Consider the following 15,228-nt stretch of genomic DNA (forward strand, 5'->3'; position numbering starts at 1 on the left):
AGCTAATGGGTAAAATGCTCTCAATGAAAGGAAACTAGGAGAGGAGAATGTAGATGTTTTGAGACCTGCATATAGGGCAAAAGAGTTAATGCTGAGATGTAGTGGTAATACTGCAGACTTACAGAGTGGTAATCCAAAATGGATACGTTGTTCTGAGAACAGAATCCAGACAATCAAGAATGATGAAGGATTTGGAGAAAATGTGAAAGGGCAAGAATTAAGAATCAACGGATACTGGGGAAATGTGAAAGGGAGAGATCCTGATCTGTGGTATGAGAGCGGCAATAAAAAAACATAAACCGTGTCTCTCCTGATATCACACAGTATGCTTTGTATTTCTGTAACTCTCTACAGTAATTCTAAAGCTGCTGGTTTAGAGGACTTTTGTCTTGATTAGTAAAAGCACAGCAACCTTCAAAATGTGCTAGGCTTAGGTTCTGACCCTGTTCTGTTTGGAGTTCCTTGAGGTTGAGGGAAATACTGCCTATACTGACTGACAGCACCTGTGATGATGGGGAGGGAGATGACTGGATACTAGGCTGCTTCTTAAAGACATTGGGACCAGAATGATCTGCATGTGTGTATGAATCAGCCCACGTGCCAAAGATGTGTCATGTGTTCCATAGGTAGCCATCCCTAGTGTTAGCACAGAAGTGAACAGCATAGCATATGATACGAACAATGCCTAAGATAAAAGTGTAGAAAAATTAGGCTGGCTCTTGGAAGAAAGTGGGTAGTCGTGTGATAACAAATATAGTTGTTAGAAGAAAGAATCTTTGACTTGTAATCACAAATCTTGCATTTGAATCTTAACTCCAGTTTATTATGTGTGACCTTGATCAAGTCACTTAACCTCAAACTTTAGTTAAATGAAGCTCACAATAATAATACCCTAAATACCTGTGTGGCAGAATTATGGTAGATACTCAGTCACTATTATCTGAAATTAATGTTAAAAGATTAGACAAGATGTTGTCCTGTGGAAAACTGTTAAATGGTAAACGTTAGGAACAATTGAGGGTTATAATTTTAGAGTACATTCTTAAATCCTGTTTTAAGTATCTTAACATTTTAAATGATTTTACTTTCTACAGTTTTAACTATGCAGTTGAAAGCATCAGAGAGAAGTTGAAGGCAAAGCCTTTGCTTTTACAGGTTGGTTGATTAATATTTGGTTTATTAATATGAACAGATCCTTCTCAGTTTCCTCATCAACGTATTTTATTGTGGCATATTATATACATTTTTGAAGCTTTCGCAAATCCTTTTGGAAGAAGTTAGGATATAAATAAAAATAGGTATAGATTATGGCAATAATGATAAGAGACATTTGGGGGGGAGTGAGGAAAGATAAATTCTATCACCAGTGCAATTCTAATTGAGTTCTAATGATCATTTAATAAAATGTTAATCTCACTCTGACTTATAGTTACCAATTGGTGAAGGCAAAACTTTCAAAGGAGTGGTGGATGTAGTAAGTAGAGAAAAACTTCTTTGGAATCCCAATTCAGATGATGGAAAAGACTTTGAGAGAAAACCCCTCTTGGAAATGAGTGATCCTGAATTGCTGAAGGAGATAACGGAAGCAAGGAATGCCTTAATTGAACAAGTAAAATAAATACTTTGAGCTTAAAATTGCGTAAATATTTAGAAACTTTAAAAAATATTTATTGTGAAATTTCATCTAAAATTACATATGGCATATGTAAAGTATAATACAGTGCACACCAGTGTAATCACCACCCAGCTTAAGAAATAGAATATTAGCAATACTCTTGAATCTCCCTGTGCTACTCCCTGCTCTTCTCTCTCCATTCCACTAATCATCTACCCCACCATCACCACTATCTTGATTGCAGTGTTTATCTTTCATTTGCTTTACTTCATAGTTTACAGATACATGAAGTATTTAGAGTCCTCAACTTTATAGAGACAGGAAGTAGAATGGTAGTTACCAGGAGCTGTGGGGAGGGGAGAATGAGGAAGAGTTGTTTCATGGGTATAGAGTTTTAGTTTTGTGACATGAAAAAGTTCTAGAGATTAGTTTTACAACGGTGTGGAATATACTTACTACTTCCTAATTATTCACTTAGAAATGGTTAAGGTGGTACTTTTATGTTTGTTATATTTTATCAAAGTTAAAAAATTTTTTTTGAATTAGAGAATAAGATTAGTGTGGACTAGAATCACCTTCCTGTGTTCTAAAGGTGAACAGCGATGAAAACAATGCTTATTATATACTTACTATATATTCTGGAAGCATAATTGGAATTGGTTATTTAAACTTCCCAGTATCACCATAGGATAAGTACTATTATTATCTCCATGAGTAACCAAGACAAAGAGAGGTGATGTAACTTGACCAAAGTTTTTTTGAACAAGTTTGTAAGTAGTGGAGCCATTTCCAGACAGTTTGATTCCAGAAGCTATACTTAATCATCATATTTGCTGCTTTTTGGAAAGATGATTGGGTACATTTCTACTATAGTTAGCTGTTAAAAATGTGTTTTTCTCACCAAGGTTGAATGTTTTGCTCCCTTTTACTATTATAAACTTTTGAAACTCTTTTGTTAATTTTATTGTCAGTTGAATTCTCCTGTCATATAAGCACAGATGATTATGAAATGAACATGAATTAGATAATTAGATTTTTATTATTGAAATTATACCACTACCTCCTCAACTTAAATTTATTCCCTCAGTGAAGGATTATAAACAAGTTCAGTCATTTTACTTTGAATGTCTTGGAGATCTGGTGAACATTCAAAATATTAGAGGATTACCAAATGAAACTTTTTTTTATGAACTAAGACCCCCCCCCCAAATCTATTTAAAAACAGCAATTCATTGTATATATTATCATTGGCTATCAGCTGTGGACTTTTTATTTCTTTTGAGCACTGAGTAGGTAGCACACTTCATTGAGGTGCTCTGTCTGGCTCTGGCTTCCCATGAGTTTAGGAAACTCATGAGAGCGTATCTTCAATTTTCAATCTCCTTTCCTTTGAAAGAAAAACTCTTTATCTCTTTAGAAGATGTGAAGAGTTCCTTGGTCTGGATAAGTTAGATCATGTAGCTGTCTTGAAATATTTGGGTAATGAATATTTATGGTGTATAGACTTAAGTTGATAGTTGTGATGATGAATGCAAGTTACAGAACTAAAGCCTTTCTTTATAGGTTGCAGATTTGGATGATGAATTTGCTGACTTGGTTTTAGGAGAATTTAGTGAGAATTTTGATTTGCTACCGGCTGAAAAGGTAAATTTTATTATTCATTTACTTTGACCAAGTTTTACTAATTGGATGTGGTTTGATTACTCTATTGTAGGTGGGGTTTTTTTTCAACTTTGCATATCATTAGAAAATGCAGACTTAAAAATTAGGAGAACACTGTTAAAAATTAGAAGACATTGTTCATTTACTGCAGCCTTTTCCCTTCATTGTGATCATTTCACTAAGTAGTATTAGGGAAATCACAGATAGAAGTTTTTTTTTTGATCTACTGGTCTTTTGGATACTATAATGGTCATTTTTCTCAGAACATTTTTTCTGAATCTGTTTTAATTGTTAGTGGAAACTTATTCCAGGTCTTCCCTTTTTTTGGTTTTCTTTTGAAATATATTAAACCAGAGAATAGGCCAGTAAAATACTGGTAGTATTTGAATTATGACAGATTTATTCAAGGCGTTTTTTATTTTTTCTGCCAGGAACCTTCCCCCATGAAAAGTTTTTTAAGTGGTAGTGTTTTAAGTGGGCTCCAAGATGAGCCCAGCAAATTCACTTGGTTATTTTTCATGAAAAGAAGTAAAGAAAAACACAAGATCTGTAGATTAATTTTGAGCCGTTTGAAGTTAGAGGTGGAAAAAATTATTTCTTTTCTTTTGAATGAAAAGCTGTAAGTTTGAATTTTTTTCTTGTTTAGTATTTGAATGCTTAAATGTGATGTTTATTGTGCCCTATAGTCACATAACATGATTTCTGTTTTCAAAGAGCTTACAATCTAAAATTAACCCACCGTTTCTCTTATCAATAGCTTGCAAGCACATCTAAGCTTTTCTTGGTTTTTGAGGTCTTTTAAAAATTGTTTCTACTTTGATACCTCATTTTCCTTTGGATTTTATTTAATGTGGATTTAATTTATTTGAAGAAATTGTAACTCATTTATATTTCTAATTTCTAACCAGTTCCTCTAGTAGACTATCGAGGTTAAATCACAAGTATATTAATTCACTTATTCAAGAAATATGTTTATGCATCTACTTTATTTTAAGCACTTTTCCAGTTTCTTGTGATTTACAGTATCTTTATGGGACTTACTATAATGCTTATATAGATTTTACATTCTAGTGACTGGGGACACAGATAATAAAGTAATAAATATATATCTAATATACCAGGTAGTGGTTAATGTTATTTACAATGAAAAATAAAGAAGAATGAGGCCATAAAGAATGATGGAAGTGTGCTGAGGAGTGATATTTTACGTGGTTGGTTAGGGAAGGCATCTAATTCTGGGATATTTTGGTCGAGACCAGAATACTACACATAAAACATTTATATCTCTGCTTTACAGCTACAAACTGCAGTACACAGAGTAACACTGGCTCAGACAGCAGTGCCTGTGCTTTGTGGAAGTGCCCTGAAAAACAAAGGGGTCCAGCCCTTGTTAGATGCTATTACTATGTACTTGCCTTCACCTGAAGAACGCAACTATGAATTTCTGTAAGTATGCAAGTGCATAGATTAAAATCGTATAGCCTTGAAACGACAGGTAGACAGATAGGTCATGTTTCACAGAGAGTAGTTGAATCACAGTTTTTGAATAACATTGGTGAAGAATATTATTCTAAACAATATAATATAGAGCCATAGTAATTTTTACTTGAAAGGGATATTTGTCATCATCTCTTGTAACCTGCTGTGTTTACAGATGGAGCTAAATAAGAATTTATGGCTTTTTTGCTGTGTAAAAGTATAAGTGTTGACTCTGCCATCTTAGTTAAAAAAAAAAAAGTAGTATACTGGGGATGTTTGATAAATATTCTATAGATACATTTATATTTATTCTGGATTTCAAGATTTTTCATAATATTTTGTAACTGTAAGGAAAGGTCCATTGTTTTTTTCCTCTTGTCACTAACAGCTTTGTCCTTCGTAATAAATCCTCTAAAATCTCAGTGAGTTTTGTGCCAAATGGCAAACAGAGATGAACTCTGATCCTATTAACTAGGACCTGAGTCACTTTCCATATCTCTCAACTGGAGAGGCATTATGGTGATGTGAGATGACCATAGACTGTGTACTGCCTGGATTTAAATCTCAGGTCTTCCAAGTTGCTTTAACCTCTCATCTATAAGATGCAGAGAATAGGACTTATCTCATAGGATTGTTACAAGAATCAAATGAGCTAATATTTATAAAGCACATAAAACAGTGCCTAGTATATGATCAACTCTCCATATAAGGATTTGTTAAATAAAATTAAAATTTGGAGGGAACAGGAATAAGATTAGAGAAATTCAATAATAGAAGTGTCTAACCTACTTTGAATCATGAACTCCTTTGAAACTAATGAAAATATGGAGAAATATTTCCATATTTCCTCAGAAAAATGAACCTGTGTGCAAAGTTTGGCAATTTGAGAGGGATTCACACTTTCTGAAACCTAGTAATGAACTCCAATTTAAGGACATCATTCTGTAAGTGTTCGCTGTGTAAACAAGTTCAAGTTTATAGTGTAGATTTGTATGGCTATGCAGCTGAAGAAAAGTGGGAGGAGAGAGTGAAAGCAATAATTGGAAAGTACCTATTTGTTTACCCTGTATGGGGTTTTAAGAAGTGGTGTGATGTTCCTAGGTATATTTTTTGAGGAGGGAAATCTAGGCAAGAATTATTTGCTAATAGAGGTAATATTTGGAAGAGAATCCATTGTTTTTGGTTTTGAGGAATTAATGGTAAGATCTCCAATGAATAATTTAGTCCGGTGGAGGAAGAGAGGTACATAATACATTATTTAATTGGCCTTGGTAGCTAAACGAGAATATATGAGGAATCTTTTGAGGACATCAAGGTTAGGTTTATGCAGTGATTCTGATCTGATCTGTATAGATATATAGGAAGTGTATTTTAAAGTGGCTTTTCTGGAACTTCTCCTTAATTTTATAGGCAGTGGTATAAGGGTGACTTATGTGCCCTGGCATTTAAAGTTCTCCATGACAAGCAACGAGGCCCACTGGTATTTTTGCGCATTTACTCAGGCATGATAAAACGCCAATTGGCCATCCATAATATTAATGGAAACTGCACGTAAGTAGAAGCCTAGGTTATTTTCTAAAACTTCACTCATTTCTTTAAATATACTTTTACTAATATAAATCATGGTTTTACAGGGAGAGAATAAGTCGTCTGCTTTTGCCATTTGCTGACCAGCATGTGGAAATCCCTTCACTGACTGCTGGTAATATTGCTTTGACTGTTGGGCTTAAACACGTAAGTGACCAAATCTTTTCTCTAGGAAATAACAGATTAAATGTTTAATTAAAAGTAGGTATTTTGTAATAGCAGAAGCCCATAGACAATCCAAAAGCTATCAGTAGTGGAATAATGAATATTGTAGTATATTCATCAACATGGTTGAATCTCAAACATTTAATAGAAAGAAAAGTAAATTACAGAATGGATTGTATTCATATAAAGTTCAAATCCAAGTAAAATACACACACTATGGATATATACTTATGTTTTAAGTTTATGTAAAATAATGTTATTTTCATTGTTTTTTTCCTATCTTGATTATTGCAGACAATTAAATCTAACTTTATAACTGATCAGGTTAAAAAGTGAAGATATTTTGCCAATGAAGGCTCTGTAAGGGCAAGGATTTTTGTCTCTTTCGTTCTTTTGTCTCTTGTTCAAAGATGAATTTGTTTTACCAACTGAGTTTTAAATGTATTTTTTGTGTGTATGAATGTTTTATTGTTAGAACTTATTACAGCAATATTTTGGACAGAATTCTTCTACAACTTAAATTAGCTTTACCAATGCACAGTTATAATGAGCTTAATGAATTTGTGTCTCTTTTAAGTTCTGATGAAGAGGAAGTGCTACCTTAAAATTTTTCTTTGGTTTTCGTGGTCCTTGGTGGAAGCTGAGTGCTTGCCAATAGCCTATTTTGTCCCAAGGCATCTTCTTTGCTTGCAGACTGCCACTGGTGACACCATTGTCTCATCCAAGTCCAGTGCTTTAGCTGCATGTCGTCGAGCGGAAAGGGAGGGAGAAAAGAAGCATAGACAAAACGATGAAGCAGAGAGGCTTTTGTTGGCTGGGGTGGAGATTCCAGAACCTGTTTTCTTCTGTACCATAGAACCTCCATCAGTGGCTAAGCAGCCAGGTACAAATAATCTTGGTGCATCAATTAATTAGTGCTCTGATAATTTAGATAAAATAGTTACATTTTAACCTCAAAAGGTTTCTTATGTCACTGAGTTCAACTTTATGAGCATTTATTGGTAAGTATTTCTTACGATTGGTCTAGTTTTTTAATTTGTTTTGATTTTTACAAACTCTTCATTTTTTTTCTTTCAGCTTTGCCATTTTTCTCTTACCATATTTTTCCTTATTCTGTTCTTGTGGTGCTATCTATGGGATTCTAAGTAATTGACCTCAGGACTGCCCTTCCAGTGTATTAGATTAGATGGTAACCAATTCATAACCGATTCAGTTTCCCATCACCATTTATAAAAATCAACTTTTCCTTGTTTTCTGGCTTAACTTTTAGAACTCAGTGAAGATATTTATATAGTATGTTTAATGTCATTTGACCTTTTTGAGTGATAAATAGTTTGTTCTTTAGCATATTGGCTCAGAATACTTCAGTGGCTTCTCATTACTTATAGCAGAAACCCAAACTCCTTAGTATAGTATATAGTAAAGCTCATGATTCCAGCTATAACATTTCTTGTTAGATTTGCTTACATAGAGCATAAAACCCCCAAATAGCAGTTGCTTTAATGACCAAAGTTCACTTCTTTCTCTTGTAAAATATGCCTTGAATTGGTATCCCAGGGGTTCAAGGATAACTCCACACGTCATCAGGCACCCAAGCTCCAGTCTTTCCATCCCGCTTCTTAAAATTTCCTTATAGCTACATTTAAAGAAAGTTAAAATGGCAAAATTAATTTAGTAATGTATTTTATTTAACTCAGTATATCAAAATATTATCATTTCAACATAATATAAAAATTATTGAGATACTTTACTTTCTTTTTTCTTTTCCACGTGAAGTCTTTGAAACCTGGTATGAATTTTACACTTACAGCTAACATTAATTCAGACTAGTAATATTTTGTACAGATGGGTTGTGGCTACCATTTGGACAGTGCAGGTCTAAAGAGGGAGCATGTGCATATCAGTTAATTGATTGTATCAAAGTATCTCTTTACTTTAGATGGCATATTTTTTTTTTTTTTTTTAGATGGCATATTTAATGCAAATAACATACAGTTGACCCTTGAACAAGAGGAGGGTTGGGGCCCCAGCCCTCCACACAGTTGAAAATCCCAGTATAACTTACAGTCAGCCCTCCCTATACTTAGGTCCTCCGATTCTGCATCCACATATAAGCAGACCCACATCAGACCCATGTTGTGCAAGGGTCAGCTGTATTCTTACTTCCTCCTTGGTGTGATAATTCATCATAGAGTGATCACATTAGTATCTCTTTATTCATGATGTAATTTAGCTTCCTTTTGCCAGTTTCTTATTATTGTATATGTTTCTAAAGTCTTTTTTGCTTTTTTTGTCAGTTCCTTAACCTTTGCAGAACATAATCAGATGATGTTACTGTCCCATTTAAACCCTTCAGTGGCTTCCCAGTGCACATCCAAACTCTTCATCATGGCCTTCAATACCTTACATGGTGTGCTCCCTGTCACACATCTCCTGCCTCATCTGATGCTACTCTTCCTTTTGTCCACCAATATCCAGCTACACTAGCCTTCTTGTTTCTCCAGTAGAAGCCATTCCTTGCACAGCCATTTCCTCTATCTGGAATTCTTTTTCTTCAGGATTTTACTTGCGATGTCATTCTTTTTGGTTTGTGTCTTTATCTAAATCATCCTGGACAGGTCTTCCCAGGTCACTCAATCTCAAGTAACCTCCCATCACTATCTCATCACCTTGTTTTATTCTCTACAGAACATTTCTGGCTGTTTGAAATTTTCTTTTTCAAAATTTGCTTGTTCATCTATTTTCCCACTAGAATGTATAGTACCTTATCAAAAAAATGAAACATAAAGATAACAGTTATTGTTTATCCTCTAGATTTGGATCATGCATTGAAATGCCTTCAGCGTGAAGATCCCAGTTTGAAAGTGAAGCTAGATCCTGACTCTGGACAAGTATGCATATTATTATTTAATCCCCAGAATCTTTCAATAAAAACATTTGTGTGTGTGAGAGAGAGTGTTTAAGTGCATATATCCAAAACATTGATTGGTCTATGCCCCTGAAAGAGAAAGCCTTTTTTGGTTCTCATAATATAAATTTCTGATTATATTTTGACTGTCAAGCTAAATTCTCCTAATTCCTCAGTATGATTATACCTTACTTATATAAACTACTTCCCAACATTTCTACCTTCCAGAAGACAGCCTTTTGTGAAATTTTGAAATAAAGTTCAACCCCAAGACAAAACCTTAAGGCTCTTATGCTAAAACTTATAGAAGCAGCTTTCTAAAGGGAGGATGCATAGGTATACTTTTTTTTTTTTTGCGGTACGCGGGCCTCTCACCGCTGTGGCCTCTCCCGCTGCGGAGCACAGGCTCCAGACACACAGGCCCAGCGGCCATGGCTCACGGGCCCAGCCGCTCCGCGGCACGCTGGATCCTCCCGAACCGGGGCACGAACCCGCATCCCCCGCATCGGCAGGCAGACTCCCAACCACTGCGCCACCAGGGAAGCCCTAGGTATACTTTTAATGATGATAACACACCTAAAATGGGTGAGAAGTGATAGATTACAGCCTAACAATGTGGGAGGAAATAGAGACCTAAAGTAGGTACAGGACTGTGCTGTATATTATATAATACAGTAGAAGAACACATATTCATTCTGCATCTTCTTTTTAGGGGGGCAGGGTAGAGTTTATATAAAATTCTAGAAAAATTTCCTTAAAAAATTATAAATTTGCCTTTAAAAAGGATAAACTGATTTAGTTAATCTGAAAAATATGGAGTACTTTATTTTCCCAAATGCCAGCTAAATGAGGTAGCAATTTAGTTTAATTGATTCTGAAGGCTACAACAGCAATTAAAACAGAAACTTTTTATATAAAAAATGCCAATACATATTTTTTTTTAAATAGCAAATAACATTCAAGTGTACAAAGTAAAGAATTAAAGTCTCCCTTTCAGTCTCTCTATCCTTTCCTACATAGGTGATCACTGTGAAAACTTGGTGAACAGCCTTTCACACTTTTCCAAACATCCATTTTTCTGCTGTGCAATGTTATAAAACACAGTATTTATGTTTCCAAATATATATGTACAGATATATAAGAAGTCATTCTATTTGTATTATTCTACAACTGGCTTTTTTCCAAATAATTACTTCTTTAACTTTATATTAAAGTATAGCCCTCATACACCAAATAGTTTTTTGTTGTTGTTCCTTACAATTATAGTTTTATTATAGTGAGAGGAAACAAATCAGAACCAGCCAAAGGAAGAGACACCTAGGGCAGTCTGAGAGGTTCTAAATGCAAGGCTTTTCTTCATCCTCCTGGCATAGAGTATTGTCAGTCAGGGAAGCTCACCCAGGCCTTCCATGCCCAGAGTTTTTATTAGGGCATAATCACATACTGTCTATGTGGTTGACATTTAATCTCTAGTGCCTCCTGTAGGTTTGGGCTACTACCTTTACTCTCTAGGTTGTAAATGGGTACAGCTATTCCAAAGCCACATCATAAATCACATTGTTAGACTATCTGGTGGACAAAGGCCCCAGACAAGCAAAGACATTTCTATCAGGCAGCATCTTGGCCTAGAGATAACTTCCCAGTAGCTGAAGGCAGGGGCCAGATCTCTCTTTAGGGTAAAGTTAATGCCTTACTACACAGATGGTATATGAATAAAATAGGGCAAATGTGGATTCCTTGCACTATATTCTCTCATACACAAAGACCTTCTTCAGGAATAACCATTGTTGCTTTCTGAAAACAAAAACATGTTTTGATTGGTTTTGATGCAAATTTGTTCTAACAAGGACCCAAAATAACATTGGTTCAAAGAAGATAAAAGTCAGTTTCTCTGTCACGTAAAGTTCCAAGCTACTTTGGAAGTTTCAACTGCCCACAAAACTGTAAGGTGCCCAGGATGGTTGGAAATAGCCATGTGGTTGGCAGTGTTTGAGGGAGGGATTATTCCCCCCATTCACAAGATGTTGCCCTCATTCACATTTCAAGACGGTTGTCTATATCTTCATTAAGAGAAGGGCTTTATTTACCCTTAAAGACATAACCCAGAAGTTACCAACATCATCTATGCTTATATTTCTCTGGCCAGAACTTACCTTTGTGGTTGGGAAGTGTGGTTCTCGTTAGATACCACTTAGCTGATAATTCAGCTATCAAAGAATAAGAGATTGGCCTAGTGATTCACTTTTAATTGATTTATTATTTCAATCAGAAAAGTTAAAAGCAGTGTTTTGATGTAGGAGCCAAAAAAAATTACGGAAGAAATTCATTTTGTAAGTAATGAAAAATAAAATATATTGATATACCTTTACTAGTATTTTGTGATAAACTTAATTTTTTCCTTGATCTTTGTTTTCTTCCTCTTTTAACCAGACTATCCTTTGTGGCATGGGGGAGTTACATATTGAGATAATTCATGACCGAATCAAGAGGGAATATGGACTGGAAACCTATCTAGGGCCCCTCCAGGTGGCATACCGAGAGACCATCCTAAATTCAGTTCGTGCCACAGGTAAAAAATACATTTCGAATTCATAGCATTTAGAATTCGCTGGTTCTGTTGCTCTCTTTTTCTCCAGGACCTGTTTTCTGAATCTCTCAGTTTAGTTGCATAAGGCAGGGTTTATAGTCACTAGTGTCTTCCATCAGTGGGGACAGGTTTTATGTGTGTGTTTTCTTGTTTTTTAGCATTTGTTTGTTTTAGACACAGCTCTATTTCATTACAACTCATTTATTACATATATTGGCTGAGCCACTCATCAAGCAGGTGTGCAGTGGGATCAGCCATTGAAGTAGACAGCTCATCCTAGTCCTCACTACCAGAAGGAGTATAACAGTTTGAAGTTGGTGTGTCAGTTTTACTCCATAAAGTGAATGGAAATGTTGGGTGGGGAAGGTAGAATTAGATGAAGGTAGTCAAACTTCCAGTTATAAGATAAATAAGTACTAGTGATATGATATATGACATGATAAAGATGATTAATACTGCTGTACGTTATAAATGGAAGTTAAGAGAGTAAATCCTAAGAGTTCTTATCACAAAGAAAAAATTTTTTTTCTATTTCTTTAAGGTTGTGTCTAGATGAGATGATGGATGTTCACTAAACTTTCTGTGGTAATCGTTTCATGATCTGTGTAACTTAAATCATGTTGTATACCTTAAACTCCGGCAGTGCTGTATGTCAATTATATCTCAATAAAATAAGACATAAAATTTTAAAATTTAAAAAGAAAAAAACCAAAAATAGAGTGGAAAATAATTTCCACTATTTAATAAGTATGGTAATCCTGTGCTGATGGTATTCTTAAGAAAGTGTACTTTTTATATTTCTGTCCCAAAATGTAAGAATTCATGATTTTTCTACATATGATAATTTCAATTTGGTTCCCTTAAACAAAAGAACCTGACAATCATTCCTACCCGCCCCCCACCAAGGAGAAAACATGGGCAGGTTTGTGAAAAAATATAGAAAAGATATGTTTAGGATAACTAGGAACTTTTAAGCAACTCAGCGATTTGTAAAAAGGCCAGGTGGTTATTTTTCATTGAAACTTGAAAAATTAAACAAGCAGGATATAGGGGCAAATGACACGATGATTTCTCTTTCTGGACTTTATATCTGGAAAAACCAAAAATTCTGGGAAAATATAAATAACATCTTTTAAATTAATGTCTGAGATGGTTAGAATGTAATGGAAATTTCTAGAGGCCAAAAAGGAAACTGGAGCAGGAATCTTGGAAAATAAGCCAGCACCTAAGCCACTAGCTATCTTGGAGAAATCTGTGGTAATGTCTAACCTAGAACTTGAGGGCCACATCCTCATGGAAGTAATGAGGAAAATCTTGTCCATAAAAGAAGAGGACAAGGAAACTTGTCTGACTGACTGTGGGGCAAAGGGGCAAAATTTCTGAGAATTTGTAACTGTAGGCTTCTGATAGCATTTTCAGCCTAAATTCATAGAACCAGTGGGACCTGAAAAACTCCAAACAGAGAAGAATTTAGTGTAAAGTGCTTATGGATTGGTAATATACCAAGGAACCTGGAGAAAACAAATGTAGGGCCTCTTTAGATAAATGTATCCTCAATCCAGGCCTCAAAGAAAATCCCACAAAGGAATATGAACTCACAATTTAAAAAAATTTTTTTTAATAAATTTACCTATTTATTTATTTTTAGCTCTGTTGGGTCTTCGTTGCTGCGCGCGGGCTTTCTCTAGTTGCAGCGAGTGGGGGCTACTCTTTGTTGCAGTGCGCGGGCTTCTCATTGCTGTGGCTTCTCTTTGTTGCGGAGCATGGGCTCTAGGTGCATGAGCTTCAGTAGTTGTGGCACGTGGGCTCAGTAGTTGTGGCTTGAGGACTCAGTAGTTGTGGCTCGAGGGCTCAGTAGTTGTGGCACACGGGCTTAGTTGCTCCGCAGCATGTGGGATCTTCCCTGACCAGGGCTTGAACCCATGTCCCCTGCATTGGCAAGCGGATTCTTACCCCACTGCCACCTGGGAAGCCCCCGCGCAAAAAAAAAATATATATATATATATTTATTTATTTATTTTTAATCATAAAACCTTGAGCAAAGGCACAAGGAGCAAAAAAGGCAGCAGAAACAATAAACATCATAGGCAGACCAGCAAAGGCTTCTGATACTAGAGTTATCATATGCTGAGTATAAAATAAGTATTATTTTTGAAGAAATAAGAAAGGGGATAGAAAGTATTAGTAAGAAATAGGAGACTATCAAAAATAAGCAAGCAACAGAACATCATGTTATCTGAGAAAGAAAGGAAATGCTCAAAAAAATAATGGGGATGTGTCATAAGGACACAGGAACCAACCCGAAGAGGCTCCACTGGCTAAATCTGGGTTAATTTGAACTCCAAAATAATTACGAACAATAATCATAGACCACTGAGAAAAAGTTGGAACTCATGAGTCCATACTGATGATAGATCAACAAGAAGAGACTCTTCTTCCTTACACTGAAGTGCCAAATGCTGACTGTTAGATGTTGAGGAGGAGGGCTGGAATAAGAAATCGTCATCTTGTAATATGGTGAATGCTTAATATTGAGTACATTGTTGAGCAGCATATTTGCATGGTCTTCAAGTGTCTCGCTCTAGATTGCTTATTAGTTACAAGGTGAAAATTAGTAACCAGATGCTGCAGCAATCAGACCACACCCTGACTGGACAGTCAGATCACTAATGATCACGTCACTGAGGAGGAGCAGATTACATTTGTGTACATCTAGAAAATTATCAAAATGTACAGACATTAAAGAAGACCTAAGTTAAATGGAAAACCATACTATTCATAGATAAGAAGACTAAATATCATGAACATACCAGTTCTACCCAAAGAACTGTATCAGACATTAATACTTATTATAAAGCCATAGTCATTATGACACAAATCAAGCTAAGAATAGACAAATATACCAGTGGAACAAACCAGAAAGCCTAGAAACAGACTCATATCTATGTGGAAATTGGATTTACGTCAGTGATATTGCAGCTCAGTGAGAAAGGGTGGACTGATATTCAATAAAGGGGCCTGGGATAATTATTCATATGGAAAAAGATTTAGATTCCTACCTCATACTGTATACAAAAGTCAATTCCAGGTGAATTTAAAAGCCTAAATATGAAAGAAGAGTTGGAAATCTCTCTTTGAGCACAAAAGAATAAAGAGAATAAATGCTAATATATGCAAAAAAGAAAAAAAAGAAAGAAAACCCCAAAACTTTATGAAAGGGAAACC

The 15,228-nt window shown here is 35.3% G+C and overlaps 1 protein-coding gene across 6 annotated transcripts in view; it reads left to right on the forward strand.

Moving 5' to 3' along the window:
* The window catches only part of GFM2 (GTP dependent ribosome recycling factor mitochondrial 2), a 48,872-nt gene that overhangs the window by 20,350 nt on the left and 13,294 nt on the right, over window positions 1-15,228 (forward strand). For 5 of the 6 annotated variants that reach the window (XM_027100819.1, XM_027100823.1, XM_027100821.1 and 2 more), the window contains 9 exons: window positions 1,095-1,155; window positions 1,430-1,609; window positions 3,179-3,259; window positions 4,575-4,723; window positions 6,167-6,307; window positions 6,391-6,490; window positions 7,202-7,391; window positions 9,323-9,399; window positions 11,847-11,985. In XM_027100819.1, the coding sequence (XP_026956620.1) occupies window positions 1,095-1,155; window positions 1,430-1,609; window positions 3,179-3,259; window positions 4,575-4,723; window positions 6,167-6,307; window positions 6,391-6,490; window positions 7,202-7,391; window positions 9,323-9,399; window positions 11,847-11,985 (1,118 nt within the window). The remainder of the gene's footprint in view (window positions 1-1,094; window positions 1,156-1,429; window positions 1,610-3,178; window positions 3,260-4,574; window positions 4,724-6,166; window positions 6,308-6,390; window positions 6,491-7,201; window positions 7,392-9,322; window positions 9,400-11,846; window positions 11,986-15,228) is intronic. The other variant, XM_027100820.1, reaches the window with a different exon arrangement.

The sequence above is a fragment of the Aethalodelphis obliquidens genome, unplaced genomic scaffold (assembly GCF_003676395.1).
Source record: "Aethalodelphis obliquidens isolate GAN/ISIS:26980383/991018 unplaced genomic scaffold, ASM367639v1 scaffold4, whole genome shotgun sequence".
In the NCBI taxonomy this organism is placed as follows: Eukaryota; Metazoa; Chordata; class Mammalia; order Artiodactyla; family Delphinidae; genus Aethalodelphis; species Aethalodelphis obliquidens.